Consider the following 17249-nt stretch of genomic DNA (forward strand, 5'->3'; position numbering starts at 1 on the left):
TTATTCAATGCTAAGATGATAACAAGTTGAGATTGTTTAAACTACAATATTAACTAACATGCAATTAACTAAGAGATTAAAAGGTTGATTTACTATATAAGACAAACATGGGATTCTAACTTCATTACTACTTCATTCAACAGCCTTTTGTTCTAAATTTTAGCATGCAATGGTGATGCCACTAATCAGATAACACGAAACTAATAAACGCCAACTTTCGTTGTGCGAATACCATACTACCAGACATCCACAAAAGAGATAGAAGCTGAATAGACACCAATTATATTGAGACCATATATGTCTATAGAATTTGACAACATAACAGTTTAATGCACAAGTTATCTATCGTGATTACATAGGGCAAGTAAGATGGTTAAAATTACCTACGAATTATGCATATCAAATACATGAACCTATGCTAGCATGGCAAGTTCTAAACCCCTATATTCATTTTCGCTTCAATAGAGATTAACACGCTATGTTATAAGTTCGCGACGCTCGTAAGATGAATAAGCAAAACGAATACTAGGATATCATATAATCACCACACACTAAGGTATCGAAACAATTTAACTATTAAAATGCATAAGTAAATCCGTTAGAACCCCACGATAACGATTAGCCTATAACCGAACTCATCATCACCGTGGGTTCCGATGAAAGCATGGTATAATAAACTAAGTCTTTATAAAACTAAATATTAAACAAAGTAAGTTAAACAAGAGTATAGGTTCAACAAACAAGAAAACTAGCATCCAAGATTACAACTTAAAACAAAGAATCACAAGAATAAACTAGATCCTCTTCGCCTTGGTTGTATTTGTGCTCCTAGGTCTTCTCAATATCTTCTCCTTAAGCTCCGTTATGAAAAACGTCTTTAAGTTGTCCTTATATAGCAGCACAATCAGAAGAGAACTCCAAAAAATCATTCTTGTACTTGAAACAGGATTCTGAATTCTCGCCCTGGCGCGGGCGCGCGCTGCTACAGCGCGGGCGCGCACTGCTACAGCGCGGGCGCGCACTGCTACAGCGCGGGCGCGCTGTCTTACTGGCGCCCCGGCGCGGGCGCGCGCTACTATAGCGCGGGCGCGCTGACAATCTGGAAAAGTTCTGATTTTTATTTTCTTGACTGTTTTGAGATGGCTTTCCAGGAGCTTTCATCCTAGACACATTCCTAACACTAATTTAGCACCATAGCAATGCTAAATCTCATTGATCCCTTCTTTTTGCCTGATATTCTAAACCACTACAAAAACACATCAAATACACAAATAACTCGAGTATAAAATATATATTCAAGCCTTTATAAAATGTTCTAAGTGGACATAAATGCCACTTAACACAGCCCCAAACTTGAACTGATGCTTGTCCTCAAGCATAAACAAACTCAAAGAACAAGAAATAAAAATGCATGAATGCAACTACATGAATGCAACGATCCCCTCAGAATAATTAAACTAACCGATGAGCAACATCTCATCAAATGCAGTAATTCACACAAAGATCAATCAAATCCCACAAATCAACTTACAAGCAAGAAACGTGCGGGTGTGCAGATGCTTAAAAGATATACTATCGCAACTAGATCAATAATCATGACTCACTACTCATCAAGGCAATCACAAGGTTATAAATAGAATAAACGCTAAACTCAAAATGACTGACAACACTTCAATTCTTATATCGTAGTTATATCATGGATTCATGCTTTTATTCACAACACCTAAACAATCACAAATATGCTTATTTGATCGTGCAATGAGTGAGGTCCACAAAAGACTTATGTAATAATACCCATGTAGCGAGCGTTAGGTTAGTGGATCCGAGACTATAAAAGCATTAGGTCACTAGGCACAAAGTCCCCTAAGAACTTAATAACTCGAGTATTAAAGTGGCCACTCGTGATCAATTATGCATCAACACATATATTTTTTTCTCTTTTTTTGCTTTCTTTTTTTACTGATATCTGGACGAGTGTGTTTCACTCCATCTCGCTCAACCCTAGACTACTCATATAAATATGAGCCGGCTACTAGCTATTTGACACCTAGCCACAATAACTAGCAATGAAATCTAATTTTTTTTCTCTAGTTTTTAAATATCCATGTTATTTTATCATTAAAAAAATATCCTAAATTCTCCAGTTTTTAAATATCCATGTTAGTTTAAATGTTTAAACCGAACCAATGGTAAAATTTTATGTGTCAATCACAAAAAATTTATGTTAGCTTGAGACCCGTTATATCAACCAAATCCAGCTAATTATACTCACTATTTTATTTAATTTTGTTTTAGCAGGGTGTGATTATTATTTTATTTTAGACCGAATAAAAAATATGTAATATTTTGTTTTAGTTTGATAACATTATATCGACTCCATGAATTTTCTTTCCAATTTTTATTTTGTTATAGTCCGGTCCAATAATATAATGTTTTAGCGGGATTAATAATATTTATTATTTTATTTTAGTCTAATTCTTCAAATCCAACTAACCATACGTAGTTTTTTAAAATTTTTATTTAAAATCAGATCAATAGTATAATTTTGTTTAGTCCGACCAGAGGAATTTTATATATTATTTTGATTTTAAACAAAATAAAAATTATACTATTGATCAAAATTAAAATAATATATAAAATCCCTCCGGTCGGACTAAACAAAATTATACTATTGATATGATTTTAAATAAAAAATTAAAAAAACTACGTATGGTTAGTTGGATTTGAAGAATTAGACTAAAATAATATAATAAATATTATTAATCCTGCTAAAACATTATATTATTGGACCGGACTATAACAAAATAAAAATTGGAAAGGAAATTCGTGAAGTCGATATAATGTTATCAAACTAAAACAAAATATTACATATTTTTTATTCGGTCTAAAATAAAATAATAATCACACCCTGCTAAAACAAAATTAATGAAAATAGTGAGTATAATTAGCTGGATTTAGTTGATATAACGGGCCTCAAGCTAACATAATTTTTTTGTGATTGATTCGGTTTAAACATTTAAACTAACATAAATCTGAATATAATTAGTTGGATTTGGTCGGTTAACAAACTAATGACAATACGTATACTATTGATCTCAGCTAAAATTTACCTTTTAATTAAATAGAATAATCTTTCGTTAACACGCTTATAAATATCAATGAAAGTATAAATTTCCATCATTACATTATTTTTTAAAACTGTAGTATCATTAACTTATACACTGTTAGGTAATGAATACAACACAGAGGGGGGTGAATGTGTTTTGGACAATTTTAATCTTTTTAAACTATTTTTGGATGGTGAACAAAGTAATCTATATTGTAGAGATAATGTGCTTTAACAGAGTAATTAAAACATGCACATGAACACACTTATCTTTTAAAACTCACTTAATTTTATATTAAAATCAAGCTAGTGTTTTGCTACAAATTTCTGGGTTCTTTGTTGATAAAGAAATCAGCTTCTCTCTTGAGAGTTACAAGAATTTTTAGATCTATTTGTTACAACTAAAAACAAAGCATCCAGTGTTTACTTTATAGGACAGTAAACACTGGTTTTACACGACATGCAAAATCATGTACTAAACTCTACTTTAAGTTAACTAAAACTTTCTATTTCTGGCTTAGTATATCTTTGCAAATCGTGCATGTCTGTGACTTTACTTTGTCAGTTAATCTTGGCATTTGATCTTGTACTCTTCAAGCTGCTTTTGTAGACTTTTCAAATCAGTGATTGATTTGTTTGTTGATTGATAATCTTGGATATTAAACTGATCTGTATTGTGTACTTGAGCTTTACATTGAGATCTCCAGTTAGTTATATAGAGAACTCGACATCTCGATAATAAGTATAATGACTTATCGAGATCTCTAATTACTCTATAGTTGTTTGACTTATCGAAGTCTCTGAGTTCTCTATAAGAGAATTTGGCTTGTCGAGATCTCTCATCTTCATGTCTTCATTTTGGCTTATCGACATCTCTGAGTTCTCTAGTGACAAATTGACTTATTGATATCTTAGAGATCTCTAGTGATATTTTGACTTATCAATATCTCAGAGATCTCTATTGATACTTTGACTTGTCGATATCTCAGAGTTCTCTAGTGAAGAAATGACTTGTCGATATCTCCAATCTTCATGTCTTCAATTTGACTTGTCGATATCTCTGAGTTCTCTAGTAGCTGTTCTTGACTTCTAGATAAGTCATTCTGGAGTTCTCGAATGACTTCTCTATAACACTTAATATGTGACTTGTAGACTTCTTGACTTTGAATGTTTTTCACAAAACTGATTTATTCAACTCCAAGCTTCTTCATACTTTCTCTGAGGCATGATCTTCATGATCTTCTTCTTGAACTTATTCTTAGGCTTGAGACTGTTTGGAGAATTTTATTTGTAAGTTAAATTTTTTTTTTACTTAAATGAACTAAAATAAATAATTTTTAAATATGATTATCTTAATTCATGAATTTTATATTATATTAACATTTACAAATATATTTTTTAAAACTAAAACTAATAAACAAACGAAAAATCATAATAAGTTGAGAAAAAGTACGTCGTTGCTAATATTTAACTTATTAGCTTTTAAGTTATAAATTCAACTTATAAGTTGGGTTGACAAATAGTCGTCAATAAGTTATTACAGATTTATAAGTCATAAATTGAATTATAAGTTGTAGACAAACAGACCCCTTATCAAGAGATTTTACATTTTTTTGTATTTGTTTGTTTGTGTTCCTTGTGAGTCTGAGGAAAGTGTGTGTTTATGGGCAAACTTTAACAACTAAAGTTCATATACTTTTAATAATTTGACTTAATGTGGTTGGTGTAAGTTTATGAGGATCCAATGAGTCCATCATTATTAATAAGAAAGAATCATATTTTATCACCTAATTTATTATAATGCATTTGAGTAGGGCTGCATATAGGTCGGGTTGACCGGGTTTTAGGCGTTTTTACAAACCGACTCAACTAGATCGGTTAAATTTTTTTAACCCAACCCATAAAATATAAATTCGTAACCCAACCCTACCCATCGTACCTCGATTGGGGTTAGGTTGGGTCGGTTTGAATGGGATGAATCATTTAATAAAAAAAGTTTCAATATTATAAATCGTCGTTAATTTTGAAATCAATCAATATACTTATATAAAGGAGAAGACGGGGGCATTTAGGTGGCACATCTTAGATCGTCTCATTCTATTTTTTTAATTTTCTTAATTTTAATAAATATCAATAATTATAATTACCTTATATTCTTCTAAATATACTATCACAGTTCGTAATATTCTCCTAAAATTTCTGTAAAATCTTTAATTAAGATTTTTGAAAACAACTTACCATCATAACATTCTCCTAAAACTTCTACTTTCCATTTAAATCAACTTACAGTATTGATATTCTCCTAAATTTCCTTTTAATACCAATTCTCCCCTTTCTCCTTAAAATAAGTTACTGTATTTTATTTTTCTATATCAAAAATTACAATTAACTTATATTCTCCAAAATATACTATCACTGTTCGTAATATTCTCCTAAAATTTCTACAAAAACTTTAATTAAGATTTTTGAAATCAACTTAAAATCATAATATTCTCCTAAAATATTTTTTTTCCATTTAATCAACTTACCATCTTGATATTCTCATTAAATTCTTTTTAAATAGCATTTCTTCTCTTTCTCCTAATATCAACTTACTATATTATATTTTCCTTATATTTTTCTTTTAATTTTTAGCCTATAAAATACTACAAAGGCAAGTATTTACAAATAAGTTTTCTTAATATTTTTTTTAAATCATTAAATCATTATATTATTATTCTATACTTATGTAAAGAAGAATACGAGGGCAGTGAGGTGGCGGCCCTCAAATTGTTTCAATCTATTTTTTTGTAATTTTCTAAAAATTTTATATTATTAGATAGAAAAAAAATATTACATTAATTATTTACTAATGCATAATATAATTTTATGATAATTTGTGAATAATGAGAGAGCGACTCATTGGAATAAAATATTTAAAGAGAAAATAATTTTTCAAACTTTTTAATTTATTGTATTTATTTATTATTCGTAATTTCCAAATGATCAAGATTAGATAAGAAAACAAAAAAAGACGAAAAATTATTTTAGAAGTCGGCAGCGAAGCGTGGATCGGTAAACTAGTAAGATTAAAGTCTAACTAAATGATTGTTGCATTTAAGCGACAGGCTCTGCCTCATGAGACATAATCATAAATTCTCCTCCCGTGGGATTCGAACCTGTGACCAAGAGGATAGTTATCCCCTCTTTAACCAATTGAGCCAACCCTTGCGGGCCCGTACAATATTTTGGTTTATATAATTATGGACTTTTTTGAATTTTTATAGGATCCATACTATTTTATTAAAATTAAATTAGAGATAATTCGTTAGTCGGACTCAAACAAATCAATATACATTTACAACTGATCTACGATAAAGCAAAATTAAAATCAGAAAATAAATAGACTAGCTAAAACTTAATAATATAACCGTTGTTATTTGACTAAACATAAAAATAGTATTATTAATCCAGATTTAAGCAATTTAATCTAAATTAAATATGAATTTTATTGATTCAGACTAAAACAGGACTATAACGAACTAAAGTAATATGCATTATTGATCTCAGCTAAAATTTATCCTTTAATTAAAATATATTTATATTTTGTGAACATCCCTATAAATATCAATAAAATTATATATTTCAATCATTAATATTTTTTTAAATATCAATTATTTCAAAGAAATCAGTAACTTATACATGTGTGTATATTTTAGGATTATAATCAAGTCATATATATTTAAAATTTTAAATAAATACATTTTAGAACTTAAAAAATTCATTTAAAATTAAATTCAGAAAATTGTATATTATTAAAAATAATCCTTACATCACAGGTTGTAATATGTAATGCAATGTATGTAAAGTGGTTGAAATATCGCTTACAAAAAAGTGGCGAAATAAATAATTTCTAGAACTCATGAGGTTTGAATATATGACGTAAACAGCCGTATTTAAAAGGCGTTGAAAAGCGGGTATATTCAATCACCTAGGGCTAGGGCTGGGGCGCAACTTTCTTTCTTTCTAGGTATTGTACGTGTTCTTTCTTCTTTCTCATTATAACTACAGCTACGATGGGCATGGAAGCTAGGATGATTGAATACCCTGGATTTAAATTTAATCCGTCTGATGAAATTTTGTTAAGGTGTTATTTATTGCCAAAACTTAGTGGTCAAAAGCTTCCGTGCAATAAGGTCGAGGACAAGGAGATTTATGGTCCTCACGCCAACCCATGACATCTCTTCGAAACTTCTTCGACGTCGTGGACAGATTTTGGTAAGTGCGAGAAGACTGTTTATGTATTCACTCGTTTAACGAAGAAGACAATACCATCTACAGATTAGAAGACAGTATCATCTGCAGATAAGAAGACAGAACATTACGTTAGAAAAGCTGGATATGGAACATGGCAAGTTGAAACAGGTCGGAAACAGATCATGGTTTGTAATGGTGAGAACGTCATTAGGGGAAATAAGAAGTTGTTGGTCTATCAGATCAATGATATTAGTGGTTTAGGTGATGGGATCAAGAATTCGGATGATGTTGGTTATTGAAAGATGCACGAGTATTGTTTGGATGGGTTCGAGGATTATGTGTTTTGTGCGATTACGTGGGATACATCCAAGAAGGCCAAGATTCAAGATTGTGCCTTCCAAGAAGGCTGAGGTTGTCAGTTCAAGAATTACTAAGCCTAAAGCATGGATTGATACTCATATTTCCAGTAATGATGATAGTGCAAAAGTTGGGAACGTCGATCCAAGATTATCATCAGAAAAGAATAGCGGGGTTCCAGAGTTTAGGGTTGGTTCAAGATAATTACGTCGTTCAAGAAGGAAGTGTGAATTGGATGGATCATACAAATCATTGCACTCTTCCGGCATCAACAATCTATTCCAATAATGTTTTTAGTGATGATTTTTTCGGGACTTGGATCAACTTTTAACAGATTTTCCCCCTGAAGAGTTGGACAATTTGGATATGTTCTCATATTTATCAGTTGAAGAATTTTTAGCTCATCCCTTTCAAAATTACAGCAGCCAGGTGTTGGGAAAAAGGAAATCAACTAAAGCTGAACCTTCGGGTAAAAGGTTATGCATCTGATTATCATCAGCATATAGATGAGATTTCGTGGCATAAGATCAACCTGAAGATCAAAGAAGGGATTTCAGAAGCCAACTGGAGCATACTTTGGCCATATCTCGTTTGGATTTTTGTTTGTTTGTGTGGGGTTCATCATGTCCCCTATTTGTAAGAACATTTAATGTAATATACTTAAACCTAAGGCGTGGGGATGAGCCTCCTAGTATTGCACTTGACTAGGTTCCAAACCCCTTAAAAATATGAGTTAATTAGGGTTCTTTTATGCAATTTATATCTTTTGCTTTAAGTTTTTCTTAGATGAATAGTTAACTTGCTGTATGTGGATACATCATATGGATAATTTAGGATATGTCTGAAATTCCCCACTTACAATATATGATTTAATGAGAAAGGAGAAAGACTACACTGTAGAGACGTTTCTCCCCCCTACTGTAGAGATTTGCAAGATATCTCTGCCATTCCACGGAGGTTTTACGATCTTCCTAAGACTAAACCAGCTTTTAATTCAAAATATTAAGGCATTAAATTCTACTACGTTCTGCAGATAGCAAAGCACATGTCTAGTTATAAATAAACTAAAATATGTACAACATATAATTATAGTGCTTATGTTTAAATTTGATTAACATTCAAATTTTAGTAATATATATCATAAATCATAAGATATCGGAGGTGAGAAAAAAAAATACATAACTCATTTAATATATTGTAGTAGTCAAAGAAAAATATTTGAGAAGATGTATAGATACGTATCAAACTTAAAAATTTTAAAAAAATTAGGAGTAACATATTAATAAATCGGGTTAGGTTAGTTTAGAGTAAAAATATTTGTAACACGTACCCAAATCATTTACATTCGGGTTGAGTACGTAACAAAACATCAATTATTCGGTTTAAATTAGATCAATTTTTTCGGGTTAAAAAAAGGATTGGTTTGGGTCGGTTTGGTCGGTTTACGTAATCCATGTGCAACCCTACATTTGAGCACACACTTGAGAATCCGATTTTCTTTTGGCAACTTTGTCTTTTCGCTGTGTTTCTATTTTTTGCTTTAACGTGAGAATGTTGATAAAATTTATAATGTTGATATCACCTTTTGGTGTTGATTGCCCAGAGTTTACTGAATTTTTTTCTAAATCCTGAGATGTGACACAATTTCAAAACAGGGATACCCAGATAATCTGACCGAGTGTAATTGTGAAGTAAATACTTGTAACAGCCCGCACTTCCAGACCATTAATTCTAAACCAAAACTAAAATAAAATACAATTTACTAATACGAAAATCTATTACAAAGGTCACTATTACAAACGCGCAGCTAAAAGCGGAGTCCAAAAGTCAATCTACTCCAATTCTAAGGTCCTCGAACTCCAATACTAACCAACTCGAGTCTTTTAGACGAAACCTGAAATATTAAAAGAATTAGCGGAGAAGCCCAGTAAACAACTACCGTTTGACGGCTCAAAATAATATTTTAAATCTTTTTCGAAAACATAATTTAAATATGCTTGACACATAACACAGATCACACAAAATCACACATATATTCGATAACAAGGTGAACAAAGATGCACACGATATAATCAATAATCATAATCAAACACATTCTATAATCCACATAATCAAAATTCTTAATCAATCAATAAATCTTAATAACAAATTCTTATCTTTAGTCCCACAGTCCTAAATCACACATTATGCCACACTTTGCCAGTGACCGACATCTTATACTTTATGCCACACTTCCCAAGTGACCGGATTCTAATTCTTATTCGATGGGGGGCTAGTTCACGTCCCTCGTCAAGTGCAACCAAAGCTTGACAAGGTATCAATGTGTTCCGGAACATGCGCAAACTAGTTGTAAGTTCTAAGTATCACACTGTCCAGTGATCGGATTCTAATTCTTATACGTGATTAAGACTAGGGATTTATTTGAATACGTTTCTTATCAATCACATATTAATTTCATACATACGATAATCAAAACAAATATTTGAGCACATGAATCAAACAATATTAGATACATTACACAATAATACGAAGCAATAAAGATTCAGTTGCGTAATCAAACAGATAATTCAAGTTTCAAAATATACGGAACAACGAATAATCACTTACAGAACACGTAAGCAACAAATAATACAGAGCAACGAAAGTTACTTGCCTCAATCACACAAACAGATAATTCACATTAGAATACACAATCAATCCTTAGCAACTCATCAAAAATGAAACATCTAAAATCTCGATCTTCTCCATGACTCCAATTCTGATCAGATCCTTCTTAAGCCTTTTTGATCCTTTAAACGACATTTTATTGGAAAACACAAAGCAAGAAAGTTATAGATAACGAAAAAACCTTTCTGAAAAGTCCAGAATCAACGAATTTCGACTCACGATGAATTTACTACGAATTTTACAAGACTGCTGATTTATGAAGAAAAGCCCCTACGAATTTTGATATTAAAAACGAGGAAAACGAATAGGATGTATTTATAACGATACAAAACCCTATATCTTAACCTACAAGTTATCCATAATAGAATTTGATCCAAATTTTAGGCCCAATAGTCTAACCCAATTTTAAATCCTAGTCATTATCTAATTTTAATCATTTTTATTCTATTATTCTTTTATTAATCGAATTCTAAAAAATTACGGGATATTACAGTACTTCCTTATGTCCCAATCATTTTCTGTGTCAATCATTTCTTTACAGTTTTTTTTGGATATTTTATCTAATTCTTTACATTCCAAAACTTACCAAAAATAGTTAATGATTTCATCACTTTTTCACTTTTCCTAATTACTTTTACTCCACTATCGCCTTTTAATATATTAAAAATGTACTACCACTTCATCCACTTTTCTTTCTCTTTTTCACTACTTTATACATACTAGTTTTGTACGCGTGCGATGCACGGGATAATTATAATTTTTTGTATATTTTTTTGAATATTTATTATTTATTTAACTAATTTTTAATAAAATAATTTTATTCCCTACATAAATTTTATATTCTTCGGTAATAATCTATTTTTATAAAAAAAGTATACTTTTGTACTTATATATTTAATTATTATTATAATATTATATTTGACATTGATAAACTAACTATAACATATATGTTATAATTTATTTTATTTCTTTCATTATTTGATTTTTTCATATTATAAATTTATAAATAGAATATTTTAATCATATCATATAATATGTTTACGTAATTATTTTTTTATTTTTATATATATGTTTTTTTAATCTTGTGGAGTTTGATCAAAAATTATAAAGTTATTTGGATTTGCATCTTAGTACGTTTATAATAATATTTTATAATTTTTGGTTCTAATAATGATTTTCAAACGAATATATTTTATTAGATTGGTATTTCAATTTTGTATTGTAATAAAAAAATTATTATTATTATATTTCCTTCCAAATTTTAATGTTTTATATGATTCATGTGCTCTAATTTTTTAAAAAACAAACTATAATTTTCCTTCAGTTTTATAAGATATATGTGCTCTAAATGTTTTAAAAGACAAACTGTATTTTTCCTTGTCACAAAACAAAATAAAACAAAACACATTTAATAGTTATACCTAAATATAATTTAGATTTGTTTCTTATTTTATAAAACTAAAATAAAAATTATCTATTCATAAATATTTTAAATCAAATTATTTCTTATATTATATATAATATAATACTTTTAATATTATTTTATATCAATAAGAAAATATAATTATAGTTCAGATAATATGTTTACGTAGTTATTTTTATTTTATTTATATATTTACTTTTCTTAATATTGTGTAGTTTGATCAAATATTTTGTATCTTACCAATATTTTATAATTTTTCGGTTCTAGTAATGATTTTGACAAAAAAAACTTTACCTTTTTTGTGATAGTACTTTTGAATTTATTTTATTAGTTTGTTTTTCAATTTTAAATTAAAATAGTTTTTTATGATTATTATTATATTTCTTCCTAATTTTTATGTTTTATAAATGTGTAATTATAGTTTAATTTCTTAATTAATTATCTATTTATAAAGATTATTAAGTATTTTAATGAAATATTAGAATAGTTGAAATACATATAGTATATAATATATTTTATTGGATTTGTATTTCAATTTTATTTGTAATAGTTTTAGTACTATTTTTATTATATTATTATTATTATTGCTTGTATTATATATAATGTAATACTTTCAATATTTTTTTATATTATAGTTCAATTTCTTAATTATATATGTTATAGTGGAATAATATATACCCCTTAATACATATAACTTAGCACGTGCAAGCCACCCATGTGACCACCAACACCAAAACTCTCTTACTCTAATTATATTATATATATATATATATATGATATAATTTCTTAACTTCCGTGTCCAAACGTCCACTTTTCCTTCTCTTTTTCACTACTTGAACGGAGGGAGTAGTTTGTTTGTGAATATTAGAAATTCATCATTATTAAGAAGTAAATGTCAATGAGAACAAGTAATATTTATAAAATTTAATGTTTATTGTATTTCCATATAAAGCCTTAATTTTAAGATGCATTGCTGCGGCCTCAAGAAAGGAGGATTACATAAGAGGTTAAGCGCCTCGATTACACAAGACGGGTAAGCGCCTCGAGTTTCGGGGCTTAACAGTCGTATTTGGAGTCGTCAAATTAATCTGGGGACCATTTAATTGTTAGCACTGTTTGGTTAGTATGAAAGCTTGTTTGACACTTGTTCCTGAGGCTGTTCTCTTCCAGTGAGCATCACCGGATGATGGTTTTGATTGTCATTATGTGTTCTGTAGTGCATGTTTCCTGTATACTTTGACGGTACATGACTTGAACCCAATCAATTCTTTGGCTTAACCAACTCAAGTCCAGATGTCAAATACCTATACAACTTCAGCTTGAGCTCCATTTTTTTCTAGACAAATATATCAGAAAGTAAAAAACCAGGTGCTTTATTTTCTTTTTTTCTAATTGATTACACACGCACACGCAGGAGTCAAACTGATGACTTCCCGCAAGGGGTATAATAGCTGAATCACTGTACTGTGTTGCGTGTTTACCAAAACTTGTTGCGTGCTTTGTTTTGTTTCGGTTGAAGAACAATCTGTCTGTGGATTCAAATACTCACTCCTCGTCACATATTTGGAATTTCAATATATATGGAAACATGTAATAAATCACAAGTGCCTGATACAAAAGCCAGTTGAAAAAGAGGAAAGCTTCATTCTTGAGAATTAAAAAGAAAAAAACTCGCAAACACAGCAAAGAAGATCAAATATTGCAACAGAAATCGAGTGACGTCTTTAACATTATATACACTACTTGAACTTGTCTGTAACATACAAACAGGCTCATGAAATCGAGTGACGCCTTCGCCTCTGAAATAAAAACCGAGTTTCTAAGGTACCCTTGTTTCCGCTTAAAGCCTTTATATCTTTGATCTTGAACAAAGAATTGAGCTTGCACAACTTTTTTGTAAATGACTTGAACAACTTATTCGCGGGATGCGTCTTTACAAGCTCCTGTTTAATAGAAACATGGTCTTTTTCCAAGTCAGTTAGCCTCATTCTCATTCTAGCAACTTCGAGTTTTAACTCTCGGTTTTCTCGTCTTACTGATGCATAGTTGTCTCTCGGTGAGATGCACCCACTTCCTGCACCACTGCCTGAACGCTGAGGAAACTGTTGGCCTCCATTCATCGAGCCAAAGAAGAATTGGTTACTGTGTCCTCCGTTCATTGCATTTCGAAGCCTAATTTGCTCAAAGTACAGCACTTGTACGGCCATTTGCACGGGTAATCTTTCGTTCTGAGCTGCGTGGCTGCAGGCTTCTTGAGATAGTTTCTGGCAGTCTATGGTTTTACATAGTCTATAACGCTCCGAGTCCTTGAGATTTGGATGAACCTGTCCGAGAAAAAAACAAGTGATGTGAAGTCATTGATGTTTAAACTGTGTTGCAACGGTAAGCTATTTGTCTTTTAAAAATTGCTTACCTTGAGAAAGATGTCGACTGCTCTATATAATCCATCATCCAATATACGAGCATGGTCCGGGAGTATTTCTGCCAGTGCTATAAACTTAGATGGACTCAAGTTTGAATCTAGTGCAGCTTCTGTTAGATAATTGTCCAATAACTTTGAGACCTTAAGAATCGAGCTTTGTTTTGGAGATCCAGGGCTGTCAAAGCCGTAAACCATCTCACTTTCATCCCTCATATGATTATCCTCGTCGTCATCCTCGTCCAAATTCAAGAAAATGGAGAATATCCTCAAGATTGAGTCTGCATCATAGATTGCGCCCTGGTTGTTTCCTTGTGAGTGTGCAGGAACAAGGATGTCTTCAAGAATTGCCTGGTCGAGTTGCAAACCAATCCGTCTCTCTAGATCAGATCGAGAAGAAGTACTTGCTGATGCTGCTATCGCAGATTTCAACAAACTTGAAAGAAATGCCATTGGCACAGTGCTCTTCCTGGATTGACTAGGTAGTAAACCAACTATTGCTTCGACAATAACCCTTTGTTTCTTTTGAAGTTCTAAGCTGGAAACACTACCTTTTACTAATTGAGGATCCCTCATGACAAGTCCTTGTAGTGAATTATGAGCATAATCTATCAAGATTCTGCTGATCATATCCTGTTTAAGACCCTTAGATTTTACTGCAGAAACAACCCTTTGGAAGAAATCGAGACTAAGCATTTGTAAGGACTTTCCCCACCAGTCTGAGGGTATTTCTGTGTCCATTTTTGGTATGCATTTCGAAGAGAAGCTGTGATCTAGCTTAGATAAGCCAGATGTGAGCTGCTCTTTACTAGCATTATTCGCTATTGAGCTAATAATTCTACTTATCAGGTTGATCTCTTCTGATATAGGCCGGAGTGTTTCACAATTGTGAAGAACAGATATCGAGTTTGATATACTTGGAAGTACCGTTTCTTTTAAAAAAACATCAGTTCGGTTTGCCAGGTTCTTCTCCAAGAATTCTTCAGTCATTTCAAGAAAATGTGAAGCACACAGAAGCATAGCAACATTTGATAGTGAAATCTCAATATTCACCCCGTAACAGAACTTTGCAGCCAGCTCGAATGCCTCCGGTCCACCAGGAACTCCAGAAAGATTGAGCTGACAAATTTTTGTATCTTTTGCTTCCAGTAATAGCTTTCGAATTCGTCCACTCCGAGAAACCAAAGGGAACTGTGAATATGTCATTACCACATTAAAACACTCAATAGTAACTCCTTTGTTTACTTGTTTAAAATTGAGAATTCTTTGTTCTATACTTCAATTCTGAATATTTTTTTTGAATTACTCTTATGCAGTAGTCTACATTAATCCATTCATTATCATGTATATAAGTGCAATTAAGGCACCTATTTTAAATACAAATCAGTCTAAGAAAACTACAATCTAAGACATTAAAAACTGAAAAGGTTGGTGAGAACCAGACACTACAATCAAATTCTATTAACAGCTGCTACACTTGAGTAGATTCAACAAATCAATACGCAACTAAGACAAGTCGAAATAATAGGAAGCAGATATCTCCTTACCTTGTGAAGCGCAAAACGAGTTGTTCCTACTTCAACAGTAAGATCGCTTGAAACATCAGATATTGGCCTGCAAAGTGAAAGCAACAATCAAATTGTTATTTATGTGAATAAATTTGCAGCATAAGGATACTATTTTAAGACATACATGGTTTGCAAAATCCAGGCCTACTGAGACTTGACTAATGATATATCTTGTTACTGTTTTGCATAAAAGGTCCTGGCATAACCCAAATTTACAAATGGAACAGAATTTATGAGACCACTCTCACAAAACTATTCATCAAGATAAGGTTGCAGAAAAGATGGTCATATAATTTTGTTCCATGTAAAGCTTTTAGTTATGTTACATGATCAACAATCTATCGTACAATGATACGTGGTTTGGATCAGGGCCTCTGGTTAGTAAAATTGCAGAGAATTATTGATGATTCGACTATTAGCTAATAGACAGTTTACAGAGTTTGTGGCACCCTCAACACCAGTACATTCACTTACTTGCTCACCTTTTTGTGAGTCTCCAGTGAGTTCAAATGTGTTAACTTACATGTGACTGACATATGTCATATTCAGTAGGTCACTCTAGGGAATATTGAGAAGCTTTATTGACATATAGTTCAATTTGCACAACATATTGGTCTTAAAAGCAAGTACTAGAGTACATATCTATCAGCTACATGATTATCAAATCTTGATGCACCAGAGGCTAGGAGATTGATAACTCAAGTCAGTGATTATTGCGAAAACAGTCTCTATTTTAGGAGTATGAAGCGGAGTTATGGTCAGTAAAAAAAAAAAGATAATCACCTGAATTAGATAACAATTTGCAAGTAAAAAATGGAGAACTCGAAAGAAATTTCGAGGAAAAAAGACAGAGAATTAGTACAAGAGGAAGGGAAATACCACTCAGAAAGATGGCGAGTACTAGCACTTGGTCTAAATGGCCTCTTCCCTATGATACTTGACTTCAACTCTCCAGCTGTTGCAACTCCCATTTCTCCTTAGCTTCTTGCTTAAACCCTCAAAGTTAAGTGTATATATTGTACAAAATTGTTATCTAACAACCTGTGTTTAGATGCACATTCATTTCAAGCTGGACTTAATGATGTAATCTGAGTGTGTGGGGGGATGAAAGAGAAAGGGTAGAAGAGTGATGAAGAAGAGGAGGATTAGCAAGTCACATGAACCCATGCAAGATTAAAGAAGGAAAGATTGTAATTAGCCTACTTTAATTGAGTGCAGTTAAATTTAGTTAAAAACCTTAAAAAGTGATCAAGAATATTATGATGTTGGGCTGTCTTTGCTTTTCGGTTAAAGATGGGGAGGGAGTCACATTCTTTTGCACTAGTTTTATCTTCACCTTTTATTATTGGTTTTGTATTTGACACCACCACCTCATTATTCTCCAATTAATTAACGCTAATTATACCATCCATTGCATTATTCGGTTTGGAAAGAGTAAGATATACGTAAATTTTTCACTATTTACGTAAAATA

At 31.4% G+C, this 17249-nt stretch overlaps 1 protein-coding gene across 2 annotated transcripts; it reads right to left on the reverse strand.

Annotated features, from left to right (window-relative positions):
- Window positions 1–13413: 13413 nt before the first annotated feature.
- LOC141682912 (BTB/POZ domain-containing protein At1g03010) lies at window positions 13414–16941 on the reverse strand. 2 transcript variants are annotated; one of them, XM_074487596.1, is made up of 4 exons: window positions 16656–16941; window positions 15756–15822; window positions 14203–15399; window positions 13414–14113 (listed from the first exon to the last, which is right to left on the reverse strand). In XM_074487596.1, exons 1-4 carry the CDS (start codon window positions 16745–16747, stop codon window positions 13562–13564), a joined length of 1908 nt encoding a protein of 635 aa, XP_074343697.1. In that variant the 5' UTR covers window positions 16748–16941; the 3' UTR covers window positions 13414–13561. The 2 variants fall into 2 exon arrangements, with proteins under 2 accessions (XP_074343697.1, XP_074343698.1); XM_074487597.1 differs by lacking the exon at window positions 16656–16941 and adding an exon at window positions 15901–16102.
- Between the last annotated feature and the right edge of the window lie 308 nt (window positions 16942–17249).

The sequence above is a fragment of the Apium graveolens genome, chromosome 9 (assembly GCF_009905375.1).
Source record: "Apium graveolens cultivar Ventura chromosome 9, ASM990537v1, whole genome shotgun sequence".
In the NCBI taxonomy this organism is placed as follows: Eukaryota; Viridiplantae; Streptophyta; class Magnoliopsida; order Apiales; family Apiaceae; genus Apium; species Apium graveolens.